The sequence below is a fragment of the Nipponia nippon genome, unplaced genomic scaffold (genome assembly GCF_047370975.1).
Source record: "Nipponia nippon isolate SJK-2023a ecotype South Korea unplaced genomic scaffold, ASM4737097v1 scaffold_5, whole genome shotgun sequence".
Classification (NCBI taxonomy): domain Eukaryota; kingdom Metazoa; phylum Chordata; class Aves; order Pelecaniformes; family Threskiornithidae; genus Nipponia; species Nipponia nippon.
In genome coordinates this window covers 53,271,322-53,290,970 of record NW_028262369.1, presented here as the reverse complement: position 1 = coordinate 53,290,970, position 19,649 = coordinate 53,271,322, and the positions used below count along the sequence as shown (strand labels likewise).

The following is a 19,649-nucleotide window of genomic DNA, read 5'->3' as shown; positions in this document are numbered from 1 at the left end:
CCTGGGTTGCCTGAGGTGACTCTAACACTGTTTTTCTTTTTGGAAAGAAGGCAGCAAGGGAACTCTCTTTTTTTTTTTTCTTCTTTTTTTTTTTTCCCCCCCCTTTTTGACTAGCCTAATAGGGCCTGGACATGGGTTGCAGTCACTTTCTTCTTTCTTTGCTAGGTCTTACCCAGAAGAAATTGGGCCAAAACATTGGCCAAGCTCCCGATTCACTCATGTGATGAAACTCCGACAGGCTGCCCTGCGCGCTGCACGAGAGAAGTGGTCAGACTACATCCTGGTAAATACAAGGTTTGATTTATTAACTGTCCTCAGGCAAAAACTTTTCAGGTAGTCACTCTGATACTTGAGGCTATCAAAAAGTTTCCTCTCCTTCGAAAGACAAAGCTCTCTGCCGTGAGATGCTGTGTGTCGTTTCTTGGTCTGATGAGCAAGAGACTTTGCAGCTAGGGGGATAAGTCCCTGGTTAAGCCCAAGGCTTTCTCCACAGGGCTCAGGATTGAATATGGTCCTGGTAGTGGGTAGGTACCTGCAAGGGCCCCCCAGATTGAAACCCCACCTTGTTATTGATGAAATGTAAGGGAAATAGTTCAGCAGAACAGTTGTGGAAAGATGTGTGCCTTTGGTCACTACAGCAGCAGTTAATGGTGGTGTTCCCCCAGCCCATGAACGAGGCCAGTTTTAATAAGAGTTCTTTTTGATCCTCTTCAAAGAATAAACCTGCCCTGAATTTTCAGCAATGTTATTTTCCCCTCACAGCTCCCTTGCCCCTGTGCTGCAGTAATATTCTGTGGAGTCAGTGGGAAGCTCTGCATCTTTTCCCATCTCATAGCTTTGTTGTAGGGGCAGCCACCCCTGGGTTTACCTATAACAGTGATGTGCCCTACAGTATCAAAACTACCAGCTCAGTGCTTTTTGGGGTTTTTGCCAACCTCATGCCTCTGGCTGCCTTGTTCCCAAGAAAGTGTTGGGGGAAGCAAATAATTTCATCTAATAACAAATTTCTTTTTCTCCTTCCCTCTTACTTCTCTAGTTTATTGATGCAGATAATTTACTGACCAACCCACAAACCCTGAACCTGATGATAGCAGAAAACAAGACTTTGGTGGCACCAATGCTTGAGTCTCGCTCTCTCTACTCTAACTTCTGGTGTGGCATCACCCCCCAGGCAAGTGACTGTGAACCGTGCTGAGTGACTGTGCAAGCTATGTTTTCAAAGGCCTCCTGCCTTCTGTCTGTGAAGCCAGTGGGCATCGTTTCTGTTCAGTGGGCTTTCCCATCTGTATTTGTAGTGTTCTTTTTCTGAAAAGAAGCTGCTCTGAGGCATGCAGAGGTGATATTGGCATGTAGTGAGTGAGGACAGTGGTGTCATACAGTCATCTAAACTTCCTTCTCTCTCAGCGGTGGCATCCCAGATCTTGGGTGGGTATCTCTGGGAAAGGACCGTATGTTTATAGGGAATCTAGGAATAAGAGTAGAAAGGACATTGCAGTCTCTAAATGTTTTTCAGGCTTTGTTTTCTAACTGAGCTGTAGGTACGAGCAAAGCAATACATGTCTTGCATTGGGTGTGCAGGCACATAACTGAAACTTGGTTCCTTATCTGAGATTCCTCACTTGAAAAAGCTTAATCTGGAGGAAGCTGAGCTTACTTAGCCAAAAGGCCTGGGAAGTGATACGGTCCCACTAACTGCATAAAAAATACTGATATACCCACAGTCACACCAGAATTTTTTTGAGGTGGTTCTATATATTTGTGTAATGGCCTTAAAATTCTTGGTACATTATCTTAGACTAGCTTTCCTGTATAGTGATGCTAATCTTGAGAGGAATTTGCTTTTCTTTCTACAGCTCCCCATTGTATATAGGCTATTTTTCTTACAGATGAACAAGATTTATGTAGTGGGGCAACACCCTTTGCCTCAAAGGGAGTGTGTGTGCTGAAGGATGTATGTAAAGGGTAATGGTATAAAGGACCGAAGTGCTGAGCCTAGAAATTAGAGTTTCATGTTACCTTTTCAAATCACATATGCTGCAGAAAGTATAAGATACAAAAATGTTGTGTGGTAGAAATAGCATTATTTTTAGAGTCAGAAAAAGGTTGAGCTATCACTTTACAAGTTGATTCACATCACTGTGGTGTGTTGACCCTAGGTGGTAGGTAAGCCCCCACCCAGTTGCTTGCTTGCTTGGGGGAGCAAATTGGAAGGGCAAAAGCAGGAAAAAAAAACCCAAACCCAAAAGCAATCCTCATGGGTTGAGATAAACACAGTTTAATAAGTGAAGGGGAAAAAAAAATCCCGGACAAACAAGTGATGCAAAAGCAGTCTCTCACCATCAGGAGACTGATGCCCAGCCATTCCCCAAGCACTGGCTACTTTGGAAAAAGTCTCCCCCCGTTGTTACTGCTAAGCATGAAGTTATATGGTATGGAAAATCACTTTGGGCAGTTGGGGTCAGCTGTCCTAGCTGTGTCCCCTCCCAGCCTCTTGCCCACCCCCAGTCTACTTGCTGTGGGGGGCAGAGTGAGAAACAGAGAAGGCCATGATGCCGTGCAAGTACTGTTCAGCAGCAGCTAAAACATCGGCCTGTTACCAACACTGTTTTGGTCACCAGTCTAAAACACAGTGCTGTACAGGCTGCTCTGAAGAAAATTTAACTGCATCCCAGCCAAACCCAGTACAATCACCTTGTCCACAAAAGGGTTTTAGTAAGCGAATCAAATATATAGAAGGGCAGATCTATTGTCACAGTCATTTTTTGCCTTTTTACACTCTCTTCCTTTGAAATGTTCTTGACTAAGCTCTAGATGGGCTTTCCAAGACACTCAAGCTGAAATGGGCATGTAGTTAATGCTTTTTTCTCCCAGGTAAGATGCAATAATGAGATCAGCTTTTTGACCTGTTCTCCAGTCTGCTGCTGGCGTGCGTTTTGTCATCCTTTGGGGAGTCAGGATCCTAAGCTGCATATCTCCTAGAATAGGAAGAGATTTACTGTTCTGTTGAAAACTTTCCCTTGTTTGCCCATGTTTGCCCTGGAAAGCTTCAGGGTTTCCTTTTTACTTCCATGCCTGAGTCTTGTGTTTCCTTCTTCATAAAGACAAGCTTGCCATGCGTAGACAAATGTGTTTAAGCCTGAGCTATGCATACATCTTTGAGCTTCCCTGGGGCATGTGAATAGGCATACTTTGGAAACGCTCCAGGGTCCTGCCCTTCCCTACCCTCTTGCTTTATTCTAGAGCGCTAACCAGATACTAATTATTGTCACTATTGCTGGAGTGAAACAAAGAGCAAACTCCGTTCCCCCCTTCTTCTGGTGTAAAACATCATTCTTCCTTCCCAGTGTTACCAAGGACACAAGCAGGGACTACAGGCAGGGTAAAAACATAACAACCGTACTGGGTTGGGCCAGAGGTCCATCTGATAACAGTGGTTTGTAGCACATGCCTAGGGAATAGTATAAGAACATGGCAAACAAGTAAGTGAATGATATTTCCCAAAATATTTTTCTATCTTCTGGCAGTCTCCTTCTCTAGGATTTCTTGAGGAAGGTCTTTGTCTTTAAAGCTCTCAGTGATTTTTTTTTCTTGTACAAAAATCGCTATCTGAATCTTTATTTTGGCACCCACACCAGCTTATGGGAAGGAGTTCCACAGTTCAGACTAACTAATTAAGTAAAAATAGCAGGAAAAGATCCTGAACTTTCCAGATTCTTGGGAAGTAAATATATACATAAGAAAAGGGGTGGTGTGTGGGTGTGTTTACTTGTTTCAGTTTTTGTTTTAAAATGGAGATATAAACTTCATAGCAAAGGCATTGTCTTTTAAGTTTTTAAGGTTAAGTCCTGAGACAGCCAGGTTTTCCACTGATTTAAATCAGCATTGCTTCACAGGCTGAAGTGGATCTCTGCCTGCGTGCACCAGCCTCAGCCTTGGCCCCTAGTGTTACCCCTCCAGTAGTAAGTTTCCATCATTACCAGCATTAGCTGAGAAAAGACGAGGGGAAAAAACTTAGCAGCAAATGCATCTTGCAGAATTTGGTGAAAAAAGCTGCCCAAATGAACAGTAAAGTTCTCGCTCTATTTTGTCTTTAATCTTAGTTGCTGCTTCTTGTTTCTGTGCTTGCAGTCCCACAGCTTCATGCTCTCAGCCTTGCTCTCCCTGGGGACTCGGGGAGGGAGTAACAGCTGGAGCACACCCTGAAACACAGCCTCTGGTACTGAGCAACAGCAAGCCAAACCCAGCTCCAGACAGCTTGACATTTAGTTGTCATGAAGCTAACCTTAGAAGAGCACAGCAACAGCGCTGACAAGTTGGAGTCTTTCTTGACTACACATGATTTACGAGCAGTGAAAAGCTCCAAAACCCCATAGTGAGTGACTGGAGGAGGAAAGATTAGTTTACAGCATCTTTCACCTGTGGGCATTCTCGGATGTCTGTTAAAGGTTGAATGTCTTAACCCTTCCTTCAGTGGGAATGCTAGTAAGGTCTCTACCCACTCGCTCCTTTTCATGAAAATCAGACCGGCTTTGTTTGAGATATCGAGTCCTCACGGTATGGTCAGAAGGTATCTGAAGGGCAGAGGGGAGGATCAACAGATAAATAAACAGACAAATGCACCACACCATGCTTCTATGCAAAACCAAGGTAAAGTGGTTCTGCAGTGATTTGCTCAGCTGTTGCTAGGATGCTCATGGAAAATATAACGTAAAAGTGACTTCAGCTTATTTTAGTGACTCATCATTTCTGTAAAGACCAGAATCTGCTCTGGATTCAACCATCAGCCGTGTCTGGATGTCTAATTGGTGCGTTAGGATTTTCTTTCTGGAGGAATTCAGTGTATTTATTTCCAAATCTGATAGCTTTAGACATATTGCACCTGCAGTACCAGCTGTGAGCCGCACAACGTGGGTATTGCACCCACAGTGCTGGAAGGCTTAGCAAAGCTCTTGGTTACAGAGAAATGAGCTGACTGAAGTGCCTCCCCCAGACAGACTCTGCGGGAACAGCTCAGGAGCAAGTTTTAAACCTGCTTGCCCTGGGATGGAGGAAGCAGGGATTCTTACACAGCTGATGGAGACAGAGATGTTGCCTTCGCTGCAGTGAAGCAAATTTTTTTTTTTTTTTTTTAAAAGTGATGGTCAGAAGTAATTTGCAGGTCCTATTCTGTGAGACACTGAATGTTCTTTGTGCCTGTTGAACATGGAGGATGCCTCAGCAGCTTCTAGGATCAGACCCAAAAGTCTATGTGCAAAAAAGGTTTTTGAAGAGCCAGGAGAAAATAGTCCAAGATTTGAAGCTCCACTGCAAGGGAATTTTGCAATAGAAAAGCTTGGATTTCCAATAGCTGCTAAAAAGGAGAGAGAAGGTCAAGGTTTAACTTTTGGGATGAAGACTGTTTCTAAATACTTGACTGAGCCCTTTCCAAATGGGAGACACTTAAAAATCTGAGAATTGAGCACTGATCCATCTCTGCTGGGGAGGGCTAAGGGTGAGAGCTTTTGCTAGGGAGCATCTGTGAAATAGAAATCTCTTGTAACAAGCAGCCCCCTCATTGTGATTGCAGGGCTATTACAAAAGGACCTTGGATTATCCCCTGATTCGGGAATGGAAAAGGACAGGCTGTTTTGCTGTCCCGATGATTCATTCCACGTTCCTCATTGACTTGAGGAAAGAGGCCTCCACCAAGCTGATGTTCTACCCCCCCCACCAGGACTACACCTGGAGCTTTGATGATATCATGGTCTTTGCCTTCTCCAGTCGCCAAGCAGGTATGTCTGGAGCCTTTGCTGGGGAGGATTCACTAGTAGAGACATGCAGACCTCTACTTTGAGTTCACAGGCCAAAAGTCCTGTGTTGGCTTCAGTGGTGAGTTAAGACCCTGTTCCCTTTCCTCTTTCGGATCTGGTCGGGGATAACCAGCAGGAAGTGACTGGCAATGCTAGCTAGCTTCAAAGGACACAGGAGCCATTCTTGGGATGGGGACAGTGTTTCAGAGACAAAATGTGTGGCATCCACCATTGATTTGTGGCAGAGCAAGACAGTAGTGAACACAGGTGAATGCTGTGAGAGTGGGAGGTATTCTGAAGTCTGCAGGTAAGGTACCTAAAGTCGCCACTTCCAGGACATCCATGAGGAAGCGGGTGAGGGCGAGAGACTCTTTTTAAATGTAGCAACCCTTGTGGAAAACAAAAGCCAAGCTACTTACCCACAGTGCTGATGAGGCTTTGCTTCCTGGCAGCTCAGGAAGAATTGTCTGAGAGGTGTGGGGGGGTGTTTTGTCTTTTTTTTTTTTTTTTTTTTTTTTTGAAAGCAAAATCAGCGCAACTTTCAGGGGAATGATGTGGAGTCTGTCAGCTGTGCTGAGAGGAAATCTCTTGCAGGCAAGAGCAGCTTAGAGCTGGTGTGTGAGCAGTAAAATCTCTGCAAGCTTGACATTGTGTCATTGGTACTTCAGGAGAACTGGTCAAGCACTGAGCTGCCTTGAGGTCCCTGGGGCACAGCAGAGAGAAAATGTGTACCAGTCTGGCTGATGCTGGGATCAGTTTCTACTGGACAGTGGGAGGATTTCAGTTAGACCTGAAATACAGGAGTCCTTTCAGGCCAAGTCCCAACCTCAGTGTCCTTCTCCTTTGTCTGGAATGGCTGTTGGTGTTTGCAGAGAGCTCCAGGTGTCTCAGAGAAATCACTGTCTCTTAAGTGTATGATACTGCTGCTACTGCTGCCTGTTCTTATGGTGGGGATGTTTAGTCCCATTTATTTTTGGAGAGTGGATCTGGTGGGTATTCTGTCTCTAGCAAAGTACTGGCTGGCAGACCTGTATGTAGCAGTGTCAGAGCTGAAAGGAGCTACTGGGAGGGATATGGTTGTAATGGCCACCTGTATTGTTCTTTGCCCTGCTGTGTTGAAAAGGGGAAAGTCTGAGGCCTTATAAGGAAAACGGGACTGATGAAACCTCAGCAGCACCCATGAAATGCACTTCTGTTCAGAGCTACATGACTGGTTTGCTGGCTTACTGAGGTGAATTAGTAGGGAAAAGTTGTTTGTGGGTCCTCTGAGCGATGTGCAGTTGGTGTTACCTGTCTTCTGTTTGTAAAAGAGGTAAAGTTAAGATGAGAAGGAGGGGCTGTTCTTGGGGGACAGACAAGCAGAGAGAAAGCGAAGAGAAGAAGTACAGCTTCTTGTTGTTGTTGGCAGTCGCTTCTGCAGAAGAGACAGGCTGAGAAGACTGCCTTTCCCACCATTTCCAGACCAGCACAGCAGCCACCAGCTGTTTGTAGCTTTCTTTTTAGTGATGTTTCTGGTTGGAAGTTCTTGACAGCACTGAAAAAGATGGTGTTGTCTTGGCAGACTAAGCAGGGCTTTTAAAAACTCAGCTACGAGAGGATGAGGGGCATCAAATGAGAAAGACGAATGATAGAGGAGAGGCAGCAAGAGCTGAAATTAGAGCCCTTAGGAGGCAGCGGCGAGATGTGAACTTACAGGGCACCTTTGAGGCCCTGAGTTTCAGAGTCAGGACATCAGTATATTGGCTCCAGAGGAGAGCTGATGTTTAAGTCTGGATAGCAGAGCAGGCTCCTTCAAATCTACCTGCCCCACTTGTTCCCTCTGACAGCTCTCCCAGAAATGCAGCATCCAATGAGTGTGGTAACTGCATTGTATGAGCTCCAGCTGCTTAAGAAATATTTCAGGGATTCAAACCCATCATTTTTTCCTTCCATCCTAAACACTTTAGCTTTTTCCAGGACTGACCCATGACATGAAAGGCTTTGCTTCAGCAGTCTGGCCCATTGATCTGCCCAGATTGTTGACTTGTGTCCTGGGCTGAGTTTTGTCACCCAGGGTAAAAGGATGACATCCAAGTTCAGAAATGTGAAAAATGTATGGACTTTGAGGTAAACTTCTCCTTGGAGTAATTTCACTTACTTTCCTGAAGTCATAAACGATGTTGGCTTTTGTCCAGGCCAAGTACTGCACTTAACACGTCAAATCAAACCATCGATTTTCAGCAGTGAATCTGCTGTTTGAAGCAACTGTTTTGTGATGCTCCAAAGAGACCGTCCCACTTGTGCTGAGAGGACATGGCCTGTGGTGGGAGTACTGACTCAGAACAAAACTCGATGCAGGTGTTTTATTGACAAAGGTGGACTCTGTAGAGCCCCTTGCACTCACAAGCATTTAGCCAGCCAGATCTCCTGAGCATCCTTTCAGCCTGTGGCTCTGAATACCTAGAGCCAGCCAGCAGGAAGGTCTGGTCACAGGGATGTGGGGGAAATTTAGGTTGCCTAAATATCGCTGTGGGTTTAGGGCATGGCTGTCAATCCTGGTCACTGCCTTACAAAGTTTAATGATAATACAAGTATCTATAGCTTTTCTGTCCCTTGTAGTAATTGCTTATTTTATTATAAAACCAGAGCTGGAGAGCAAGTCCCCCTCCCCATTTTAAAGTAGCTTTACCATTTTAAAGTAGCTGTTATCCCAGAAGGAACAGAAATACTGGTGTGAGTCTATGCAGATTAACTGTGTTTAAGCCAGCGGAAGATAAGAACGGAGATCAGTGAGCCAGATAAGTTTAGTTGATTAGATCAGTGCCGAACCCATTAATGTCAGCAGGTAGTATTTTTTATTCTGCCATTTACCTAAATTGCAGCTGACAGCTGAATGTGTTTTGGCAAGCAGTGTAGCCAGCAATTTACTTGCAGAACTTAAAATGGTAGAAACACCAGGGTCATTAATGCAGACAATTCTGCTCTGCTAAAAATATAGGGATTAGGAGGACTAATACATGAAAGTATCAACACACCAGGTAGTGTCTGCTTTTCATTTATTTCCTAGAGGGACGGGGGTGGTTGTGCTTGTTTCATTAAAAAAAAGGGGGGGGGGCGCAGAAAAGCTTGTAGGTTTGCATTTTTCTTTAAATCTGCTTGGCCAGTTGCATGGGTTCTAGCAGCTTTCAGATTGTGGTTAATTAATACAGGATCTTACCAGAGCTCAATGGAAAACAATGGAAATGTTTCCCCTTGGCTTCTCTGGATGTAGCTTTTGAGCTTGTTGCCTGATGTGACATCAGGCCCAGTGCTGCTGCAGTTACAGGCGATAACAAGCAAATGCTTGGTCAGTCCAGAGGGAACAGCGTTTTGCTGATCACACGTAGCTGGGACATTCCCAGCGAACAAGCTCAGCAGTGGGTGGGTCTCTCCCTTGCAAAGGCATCTGCTCCGAGGAGAGGCTTTGCATCTTCTCTTTGTTTCACACCTTCAGATTCAGCTCCTTGAACAAGCAAAAGCTTTTGAGTAGAACCATGTTATGTTACCACCTCTTTTTGAAAGCATCTTTTCTCCTTGCTGGCGTGTCTCTCTCTAGGATTTTCCTCTAATTTTCAGGGCACTGTAAAAACTAGTCCTGGAGAGGAAAGGACCATGTTTGGTGGTAGACTAGGCACTTCCAAGATGGTTATCCTATCTATTCCTCAAAGTCCTTTGCCAAGACAGGTGAAAATGTCTGTTTTCTAGCCAAAGCAAAGAGAAGCGGGAAGATGCTTGACTGTAAAACCCAGAGTGAATCCCTTGCTAGGCTAGCAACAGGCCCTGCAGCTGCACCGATGCCTTGGGCCTTGCAGCTTCGTCCCGTGTGATCCCAGGGGAGCTGAACTGCCTGGGCCCGCATTTGGCCAACCATGTGCTGTTGAAACTGGGGGTCAGACTTGCCTCCTCCGCCCTGGAAGATTCATTTCATATTTATTGTGGTCTGACAGAGAAGCCTTTGAAAGCTCAGACAAAAGCTTCTATCACCCCCAGCCATGCTGGGTTTGTTTGAATTTTTCCCTCTCTAAGGCTGCCTGCTCTGATAGACCTGCACTCCTCTTTGCCCAGCGTGCAAGGCAGGGCCTCCTCTCCCCACAGAGGAGCGGGGTATCCAGCAAGACCGCTTCCCTTTCGCCTGAACCGCTTCACCCCTTGCAGATGTGTAACAATTGCAGCTTTCCTGTGTTGCAAGGGGGAGTCCTGCCCACTCATGAGTGGGAATGCCTCCGCCCTTCACCCTGAGCGTCAAAACCTGTGTTTCCCCCACCTTTGAGCCCCATTTTTCCCCCCCTGGTTTGGAGGCTGTTGCTGAGCCCTGGGTCTGTGGAGGGAGAGAGGCCCCATGGCCCAGGGTCGCTGCTGCTTCTCCTTCGGGGCAGCTGCAGGGGGAGGCCCGTTTGGCTCCCGTGCCAGCCGCTGCATCGCTTGAAGCTGGCTTACTCGGAGGGTGAAAACCTGTTCCTGCTTTTGGCTCTGGGTCCGTGACGGGGCTGTCAGGTGAGGTGCCAGGTCTGAGCAGCGCAGGTGGGGTTTTGGGGATGGGGGTTTCTGCAGTACTCCCCGCTTATCCACGGTACTCCTGCTGTGTGTATCAGACACTGCTTTTGCTAAAGACCAGTTCTGCCCTCTGCTGTAGGATTGTTTTCATAGCGTGAAGGCAAAGGCCAACAAAGACCCTTTCTCTGGTCTAAGAGGGAGGTTCCCAGTCTCTCCTAGGAGAAAATTGATTGCAGTTAAAAATACCTGCTGTTAGGGAGCAAGTATAAATTTGTTTTCATAGGAGAGGCCACTTGCTGCCAGCCAAATAGACCAGAAAATGACACTGATGTTTTTTAATTGTTTGCTTATGAAGCAGAACTTCTTGGGACTGAGGTCCTGGCATAAGTTTGATTGTGGCTATGTAGCAACAGAGCAGTGAAATTCGCTGGTAAAAGACCTGACTCTAATTTCTGCTTTTCTGTGATCCCCAGGAATACAGATGTTTATCTGCAACCGTGAACACTATGGTTTCCTTCCCATGCCCCTGAAGTCGCACCAGACGCTGCAAGAAGAAACTGAGAACTTTGTGCACACGCTAATCGAGGCTATGAGTAAGTTGCTGTGCCCTGCCATGATGGACCGCCCCCAGTTAATGTTAGCAGAGCTCTCCTGCCAGCGGCCCAGCTCCCTTCCCTTTAGGAGTCTGCATCCTGGTCTGACTGCTCTCATACTGTTCCTGTGTTAGTACTGTTACTACGTTAGTATCATACTGATACTGCATATCAAAATATGCAATTTTCCATTTTCCACTGCTTTTCTACCTAGGGATGTAATCAGTTCACGGTCAAGTCAACCCCATTCACAAAACCCCTTAACTTCCCTATATTAAATGCAAAAATGCATCTTTGATGTGTAAAGGATGCTGCAGAACCTTGGTTTTGTCATGAGGTCTGTCTGGCGCATGACTGCTGGCTTCTGCTTTGCAACATGGATGCGTTCTGCTACACCCACTCCTGCACTGACTTCATATCCCAGCTCCCTGGGGCTTTTTAGGCCCAGAGATGAAAACACATGCGGGTACGTTATATCAATGCAGCTTGTACATGAGGGTGATGCTTGGGATCTCTCCTCTCTTTCAGTCGATCGTCCTCCCATTGAACCCTCTCAGTATGTCTCTGTTCCTCCGAAGAACCCTGACAAGATGGGATTTGATGAAGTAAGAAACCTGTTTTGCTGTCATTGTCTTGTCTTCTTATTTATCACTTAGAGGACCCGGGTTCTCCCTGTAGCTTAGCTTCCAGCTGTTTCCCTTGGAGTATATTATCTCTTCACATAGTTAGCTCTTTCCCAGTCACTCATCTTTTGGACTTAAACTTTTTGCAAGGAGAAAATAGCCATCCTTATTTGGGGAGAACTTCTGCTGAGCCCAGGGAAGCAGAAGGGAAGGGGCTCAGGGAGTGTTCTTTCCCTCTGGCATCTGCTGTGGAGAAATGAGGCCAGTCAGGTCTGCAGGCACTTAGTACCTGCTGCAAGACCCCTGATTAGAAGTGCAGGTTTGTGTGCAAGGGCAGTGCCCAGCACATCTTTGGGCTTCCTGTCTTGAGGGTAGGATGTTTTAATTTGGCCAGGAGGAAATGGCAGAAGTGAGGCTGAAAAACAGGTTATTTAACTCCCCACTTCTTGTGCTGTTTCCTCTACATCTGACTCTGCAGAGCAGCTTGGCAGTCCTTCCTTTCTGCAATAAAAACTGGTCTTTTGCTTTCCAGTGACAGAAGGGAACAATTTCTCTCACCGGAGAGAGACACTGGAGAGCCCGGAGCAGCTGGGGGAGCCAGGCTTGCAGCTGGGTTCTAGCCCACGCTGGGTACATCCAGGAGCGATGAAAGTCATGCGTGCTGTCTCCTTACTGTGGCAGCTCTCCCCCTGCCCTGCTTGGTCACTGCATTTTTCTGCTATGGCCTTAAGTTAAAGTGAACTAGAAAGATGGCTGCTGACACTGGTAGTGCCCCAAGACCCCACAGAAATTCCTCTCCCAACTCTGCCTCACATTGTGGAGAGAGCAAGCATTGAGGGGGGAAGGCTGGAGAGGGATCTGCTGTGTTTTAATTAACCAGCGTCTGTGTTACGCACAGAGGCAGCAACCCCTGTGTATACAGCTGCCAGGGTGGCAGTGGCACCATGACCGAGGGAGTTGTAGTGATCAGGGGAGCCTTTGTTTTCTTGGTGTATTCTGCTACATCTGTTTATATGATTTGTAAAGTCTGAACCTGATTTGGCTATGTGTGTTTGAGTGTCTGTGTTTAGGACACAGCTGGTGTAGGTTTTTTCCATGTTGTCCTTTGTGGCTGCACTTCATTTATCCAATTTATTATTTTTGCATTTGTACTGACCTGGAATTTGATCCACTTCTTACTGGGATGAGGTTTTGCTCCACAGGCTACAAGGCTGCACTTGTACTTGTCTGCCTGAGACCGAAAAAATATCCCTGACCCTCTGCAGTTTACCTGCAAATGAGGGCTTCAGTCCTCTACCAGAGAGTCTGTCTCCTCAAGGCTTGGACTGAGCCCTGCCCAGACATCTCTGTTCCCAGTCTTGGCTCTGTGCTAGGCTTTCTGCTCTGGCAGGGGTAGAAGCGGATTTTCAATGCCCGAAGTAATTACAAAAATCCTCTCTTTGCTGTGTCCTTGTACTTGGATGGTGGCCCCACTGTTAATCCTAAATACAGGCAGTGGCAGCGTTGTGGGGAAGCATGTGGGTCGATGTTCCTGTGGGGCTGAAGCTGGCCATTTTATTCTGTGTTTAATGTAAATCAAAACATCCTGTATCTTTGGAAATTATAGACTTGGCTGTAACTGGTCTCCTCTCACCTTTATTCATCCTCAAAGAGCAACTTTCCCTGTAATATAAAACATCCATAAAAAGCGGTTGTTAGACAAAGAATGAGCCTCTAACCTTTCAACTCAAAACCAACCCAATTTTTTGACAAATTGTAAGCAACCTGGGATAAAAACACACCTGGCATTTTAATAAGATTTGCTTTTTGAGTGGGGCTGATATCTTTCTCTTTTACCCAGATTTTCATGATCAATCTGAAGCGTCGGAAAGACAGGCGGGATCGGATGCTGCGGACACTCTATGAGCAGGAGATTGCAGTCAAGATAGTGGAGGCTGTGGATGGAAAGTGAGTTTCAGCTGGGGTTGCTGATGTTTGCAAAGAGTGGATTGTGCATAACTGCTTAACATCATCTCTTTGGGTGCCCTGACCTCCCTTCTAGTGGAGAAGGGTGGGCTGAAGGGAGAGGCAAATACCACTTTTATTTACCTAACAGTCTGTTTGGGGCAGTTTTGCTCTGTTTCTTTCTTCTTTTGCAATTAGTCAGTCTCCATGAGACAACCAGTGCAGTGTGGTTCAGACTAAGATGAAAATCAGGCTAAAATCATAATGCTTTCTGTGAACTGTAACACTTGCACGTAGTTAAAAGGAGCCGGCAGTGAAAGTGTTTGACAGCAATTATCTCCCGGGAAGATGGTCCACCCTAGTGCTACAAAGCTGTTGTGTTACAGGGTTAACCCTGACACAGCCCTGTCCAAGCTTACTCTAACATGTGTTAAGACCTTTTTATAAAGAGAAATCAAGGCAGAAATTTTTGGTCTGGGAGTTGCCAAAAGGCCTCAGGGAGCTAGGAGCCCACATGCCACCTAGTGGTCTTTAAGACTTGGGTACCCATCAAGACCTCTCAGAAAAATAATCTGAGCCAAGCAGCTAACAAGTTGATGGTCCCACAAGAAGTCATTGGCAGAGTTAAGGATATGATTTGTCAGCTTGATTTAGAAATATACATCAAGAAGTCAGTTTTTCTCCTGGTTTTGGAGTGAAACAAGTGCAGGAATTTCTCAAGATATGGCTTTTCTCTGAACATCAGCAGCATTTCCCATGTTGCGTCTGTGTCGGATTTGAATTTACTTTTTTTTTTTTTTAAATGGTGATAGATATTCTCTCTTTCTCAGAGCACTGAACACGAGTCAGCTCAAAGCTCTCAGCATCGATATGCTCCCGGGTTACCGGGACCCATACTCCTCCAGGCCACTGACCAGGGGAGAGATTGGCTGCTTCCTTAGTCACTATTACATCTGGAAGGAGGTAAGGAGTTTGTGGGTGCCTTGGGGTTCCTCCAGGAAGGCGCTGTGGGCAGGTGCAATAGGAAGGCGCACAGCCAGTCCTAGGGCAGAGCGTCAAACACAACGCCAGGTTTTGGAAGTGTAGGATGGAACTGTTTTCTTTGGTTTGTAGCGGATCATGCACAGGGGTTTTCTTGAATGTGGTGTTCAGCTTTCTCATCTCTGTTCTCGTCTTTGCTTTCCATTTGCCAACAGCTCTGAATGATTTTTGTCAGAATATTTTCATGACTGTTTTTGCAAACCATCCAATAGCCTGCTTGGAGCAAGTTTGCTTAAGGAGAAAGGCAAGAAGGTTTTGAAGAACAAATGGTGTTAAAAAAAACTTCTGGGTTTTTTTCCCTTGTTCTGCATCTGGACTGAAACAAGTTCCAGTGACTCTGCTCATTTGGCTTTTTTGAGTTGGCATATCATAAACATTCTTAACAGTAGGGGACCGCCGTTACCTGAGCTAGGACATGTTGCTTGAGTGGTAAAAGCTGTAGCTTCCATCTGTCCCTGGTCACCTGGGGAGTGATACTTGAGAGGATCTGAGCTGTGCTGGTCAGAGATGCTGGAGTTACACAGCCTGACATCAACAGGAGGGATTATTTCAAGTAAGGTGTGGTGGAGGCCTGGAGAAAGACTTGGTGCTAAAAGAAGACTGAGCAATGGCAGTGGGTACCCAAATACAGACAGCCCTCTGCCTTCAGAGGTGTTAGTTGCAGCACCGCTCGGCAGGGCAGGGCATTGATCCAAACAGCCTAGAGCCAGCAGGAGTGACCTCAGTGCTGAGAAGTCGGGCTTTGCTTTTGGGCTTGAGACTTCTGAATTGCCAAGTCAGATATCACCTGGGAACCTACATGCAGGATGCCATTGCATGTGTGTTCTCTAGGGCCAGACTTTGGATATGCTAGATCATCCTCCTTCCCAAACTTCGGGAACACTTTCTTCCAAGAAAGAGGTTTTTCTGAACAGCAGCTTTGGCATCAAAGGCTGCTGCACATTTCTTTGAGGAGGTGGTTGCTGTGGTCATGCTAGATAGTAGCTCATGGGTTCTAGATGGTGCAACATCAGACAGAGGGTTTATCTATGTTGTAGATGCTTAGCCGCAGGGTATTTTTGGGACTGTTCTCACTGGTTCTTGCAGTCTGTCCCAGCTGAGCTGTGAATCTGGGAGTGGTTCTCCAGCGTCCCTACCTGCATGGTCTAGAAAACAGTGCCAGGTCAGGGTGACCCCAACAATTTCAGGGTGCAGGGAGTGGCCCACATGTGCCACTGTGATCACTTCTGAGCCCTCTTGTTTCAGGTGGTGAACAGAGAGCTGGAGAAGACACTTGTTATTGAGGATGATGTGCGCTTTGAACACCAGTTTAAAAGGAAGCTCATGAAGCTGATGGACGACATTGAACAAGCCCAGCTAGACTGGGAGCTTATGTAAGTAACTGGCCCTCAGCCACCTGGGAACTCCTGGGCATGCAGGGGAGGTCGGCAGCACCTGCTGTGTCATGATAGAGATGCAGGTTAATGCTGGAGTGCAGGGGAAGGTGGCAGAGACTTCTTGGTGGCTATACCCATCAGGACAGATCTGCCTTCTGGGGCAGGCTGGTGCTGGAATGCCTATTGGGTACCATTACTGCCCTTTGTGGGCAGTGTTGGTTGATCCCAACAGTGTCTGGAGATGCTGCTGTGACAGAAGAACTGACACAGCTCAGTCCTGAGGCTTGAACTGTGTCATCTTAGCTCCCTTATGAAGTCTTTCACAGCTGTACCACCCACAGGGTTAATACTTGGATATCTGGGAGTGGTGCAGGATCAAAATCTGTGAGCCTGGCCAGGGATTACTTCTTGGATTGACCCTTTGCCCTTCCCTGGTTGACGTGAACAGTTTTGTGGTCCTAATTGCTGCAGATTTGCTTTGGTTCCAATTTCCATGGTCTTCTCACCCTTTAAGCTACATTGGCCGGAAAAGGATGCAGGTACAGGAGCCTGAGAAAGCAGTTCCCAATGTCATGAACCTGGTGGAAGCTGACTACTCATACTGGACCCTGGGGTACGCCATCTCTTTCCAAGGGGCTCAGAAACTCATTGGAGCTGAGCCTTTCAGCAAGATGTTGCCTGTAGATGAATTTCTGCCAGTCATGTACAACAAGCACCCTGTGTAAGTAGGATGCCTTCGTTGCTCGGGTCGACAAGAGCTGGGTCTTGCTGAATGATCTTAAGCCAGATCATGTTGGTGTGTCTCACTTCTGCAGCCTGGCTGCTGGGGGACAGGGCTACTCCTCGTGCTTTTTTGGTTGTCTGCGGCAGAGCTCCTGACACAGCTCAAAGGAGGTAACAGACCTGCTACAGAGGGCTTATTGTCCCTACCAGGTGCAGGGCTTGTGGGCTGGTTCTGAGACTCTTGGCTATCTCCGGTAACGGAGGCTTTGGTTGTACAGGTTGTGTGGTTGTAAGGCACGTGGTTCTGGCTGTAGAGAGTCAGACTCTGCCCCAGCAACTACCTCCACTCCCTGGGACCTGTTTGCTTGGTGGATTGGCTTGTATCTCACAGTTACAAGAAGTGGCACTGATGAATGGGCACTCTGTTGCTGATGATTTTTCTCTCCTCTTTAGAGCGAAGTACATGGAGTACTATGAGTCCAGAGACTTGAAAGCCTTTTCAGCAGAACCCCTGCTTGTTTACCCCACTCACTACACAGGGCAGCCAGGCTACCTCAGCGACACAGAGACCTCTACAATCTGGGACAACGAGACCGTGTCAACCGACTGGGACAGAACACACTCCTGGAAATCCCGGCAGCAGGGCAAGATCCATAGCGATGCGCAGAACAAGGATGCCTTGCCTTCCCAGTCATCTCTCAACGCGCCGTCCTCCAGGGATGAACTATGACTGTCCGCTTCCCCTGGGACTCTGTTGACAGCTGAACCTGCCTCACACTTTAGCTTTTCACCCTTGAAAGTTGTAGAGCAGCTCTTCATGTGGTCTCCTTCCCACTGCTTCGAATGGCAAAGCACAGTGGTTGGACCTGACAGCAAACCAAGCCGCTTAGGACTGGGTGGGAGATGAAGGAGGAAAAAGAACAAGTGTTCTAGACTGGCAGAAAAAAGGCAGAGATCTGAACAAAAGCCCTCCCAAGCTTTTGTAAAAAAAAAAAAAAAAAAAAAAAAAAAAAAAACCAAACCAAAAAACACTAAACTGAAAACCAAACACAACCTTGAATGACGTCTTTCTACAGTTCTTGTGTAGAATACTCTATTTATAAAGATTAATATATAGAGGTGTACAAGTGTTAATACCTTTCTGGATAGCTGTAACTGGGCTGCTGTGTAACTGTTACGCCTTGTAGGTTTGTAGGCTTTTATAACCCTGTTCACTGCGAGAAACTGCAGGTAAGCGTTTGGGTTATCTGGTTTTGTTTTTCAAAGGGACCCCTGTCAGAATCCAGATGGTTTCCAAAAATGTTCAGTGCACTGGAGCAGCGCTCCTCTGTAGTGTCTTCTCCCTCTCCTTCTATAGAAAACTATTGCTGACTTCCCCTCCACAAATGTCAAAATTTGCTAGATCCCATCTAAACAGGCCTCCGGATCCAGAACTGATGTTCCAGCATGTTGAAAATCTTGGAAGCTAGCAGCGAAAGTGGAGGGTGCTGGTTTTATTTGTCTCTGCACTGCCTGAAGGGAACACAGGCAGAGTTAGTCCATGTCATGTCCTGCTTCACCCCCTGCCTCAATTTATTCCTTCAGGAAAACAAAGCCTGACAACCTATTTGCAGGCCTGTTTAATTAGGCCATAAAACCAAGTGTAGGACTTCTAGGAACTTTAAATTTTAGAAGTTTGGTTATGAACTGCTTGACACTATCTTTATAAAAACAAAACAACCTACAGAAATGTTAGTGTTGTCAACTGTACTGTTCTTGACAGCCTTGATAGAATTGTATGTTACAGGACGGAAAGGCAACTTGTCTTGATTTTTTTTCAAGTGAGGAGCAAACTTTTTTTTTTTTTTAATGAGTTCTGATATACTTGCTATTGGCTAACATATTAGCAGAGTATGGGTTTTTTTGTTGTGTTTTTTTTTTTTTTTTTTTTAAATGTTTCTCAGAGGCCAGGTGATCATGGACTACACTGCGTAGGTTAGTTGGCGCAGACCTCGGCCTGCAGGCTGCTGTTGCAGTGGGAGGATGCCCTCCTGGACTTGCAATCTAGAGACTCGCCTGCTGGCAGATCTGTGCAGTTGAGTATGTGTGGCTGGTTTTTCTTTTTTTTTAATTTTTTTTTTAAATTTTGTTTGTTTTTAATAATTACTGATCAATGTTGTGCTTTCTGCTAAAGAAGACATGTTATTACCTGTCAGCCGGTCTGATAATACATAGAACCTGGTGCAAGATGAGCAACTGTGTGTATTCTTCATTGGGTGCGAGTAGCCCTGGCTGGGAACAGCCAGCTCAAGAGTTTTTCAGCTGTGTCACTCTGTGGTGGAGCCACTGGCCATATAAATGTGCCTGTTCTGCAGCTACTGCCTGGAAGCCATGTTCCTTCTGCTGTCCAGGCTGGAGCAGGTGCCCACCCAACATGGTGAGTATGGAGAGCAGGTCTGCCGTGGGCCACCGCACACAGCCTGGGTCATTCCTCTGACGAGCCCTCTGGCTTCCTCCTCAGGTCTCGCTTTACGAGGGGCAAGTCTGACCTGTGTGAAGCACTGTGGAGCATGGCAATCCCAGAGGTGTTGGTAAGAAGGTTGGTGTGGCCTTCAGAAGCAGGACATCTGTGAACTGGTGAGCATCCAGCATATTGTCAGGTATCACTGTAGATCCTGTGCGTGCACGTGCATCCAAGTCTGGCAGAAAAGCAGGGAGGAGCCAGCGCTGGGTGGGTGAATCCCTTTGGCCTGGTATTATTTCTCTGAACTTATGTTGTGGTTGCCTCTCCACGTAAAGGCTCGCTATGGTTACGCTGTGTTCATGTACATCACCACTGCGTGTCTCTTCCACCTTCATGTGCTTTTTGTTCTGTGAAAGACCCACCTCTGTGTCTGCGAGAGGCTTCTCTTTCCCCCAACCATGGGAGTGATTTACCTGTGTCAGCAAGAGCTCTGGACTGGCCAACCCTTCCTCTTCTGACCTTTCATGGTCCTATTGAAGCACTTCCTCCATGAACACCTTGGCTGAAAATGACCCTGGTGCTCCTCATGGTACTCCCCACTTCCC

The 19,649-nt window shown here is 46.5% G+C and overlaps 1 protein-coding gene across 1 annotated transcript in view; it reads left to right on the top strand.

Annotated features, from left to right (window-relative positions):
* Positions 1 to 18,829, top strand: part of COLGALT2 (collagen beta(1-O)galactosyltransferase 2) — a 57,315-nt gene extending 38,486 nt beyond the window's left edge. Inside the window, exons 3-12 of the mRNA XM_087731442.1 lie at positions 166 to 283; positions 1,037 to 1,171; positions 5,567 to 5,771; positions 10,775 to 10,894; positions 11,423 to 11,499; positions 13,358 to 13,464; positions 14,292 to 14,424; positions 15,748 to 15,875; positions 16,393 to 16,599; positions 17,055 to 18,829. Coding sequence (XP_087587568.1) covers positions 166 to 283; positions 1,037 to 1,171; positions 5,567 to 5,771; positions 10,775 to 10,894; positions 11,423 to 11,499; positions 13,358 to 13,464; positions 14,292 to 14,424; positions 15,748 to 15,875; positions 16,393 to 16,599; positions 17,055 to 17,331 — 1,507 coding nt within the window. The 3' untranslated portion in view covers positions 17,332 to 18,829. The remainder of the gene's footprint in view (positions 1 to 165; positions 284 to 1,036; positions 1,172 to 5,566; positions 5,772 to 10,774; positions 10,895 to 11,422; positions 11,500 to 13,357; positions 13,465 to 14,291; positions 14,425 to 15,747; positions 15,876 to 16,392; positions 16,600 to 17,054) is intronic.
* The last annotated feature ends 820 nt before the right edge of the window (positions 18,830 to 19,649 follow it).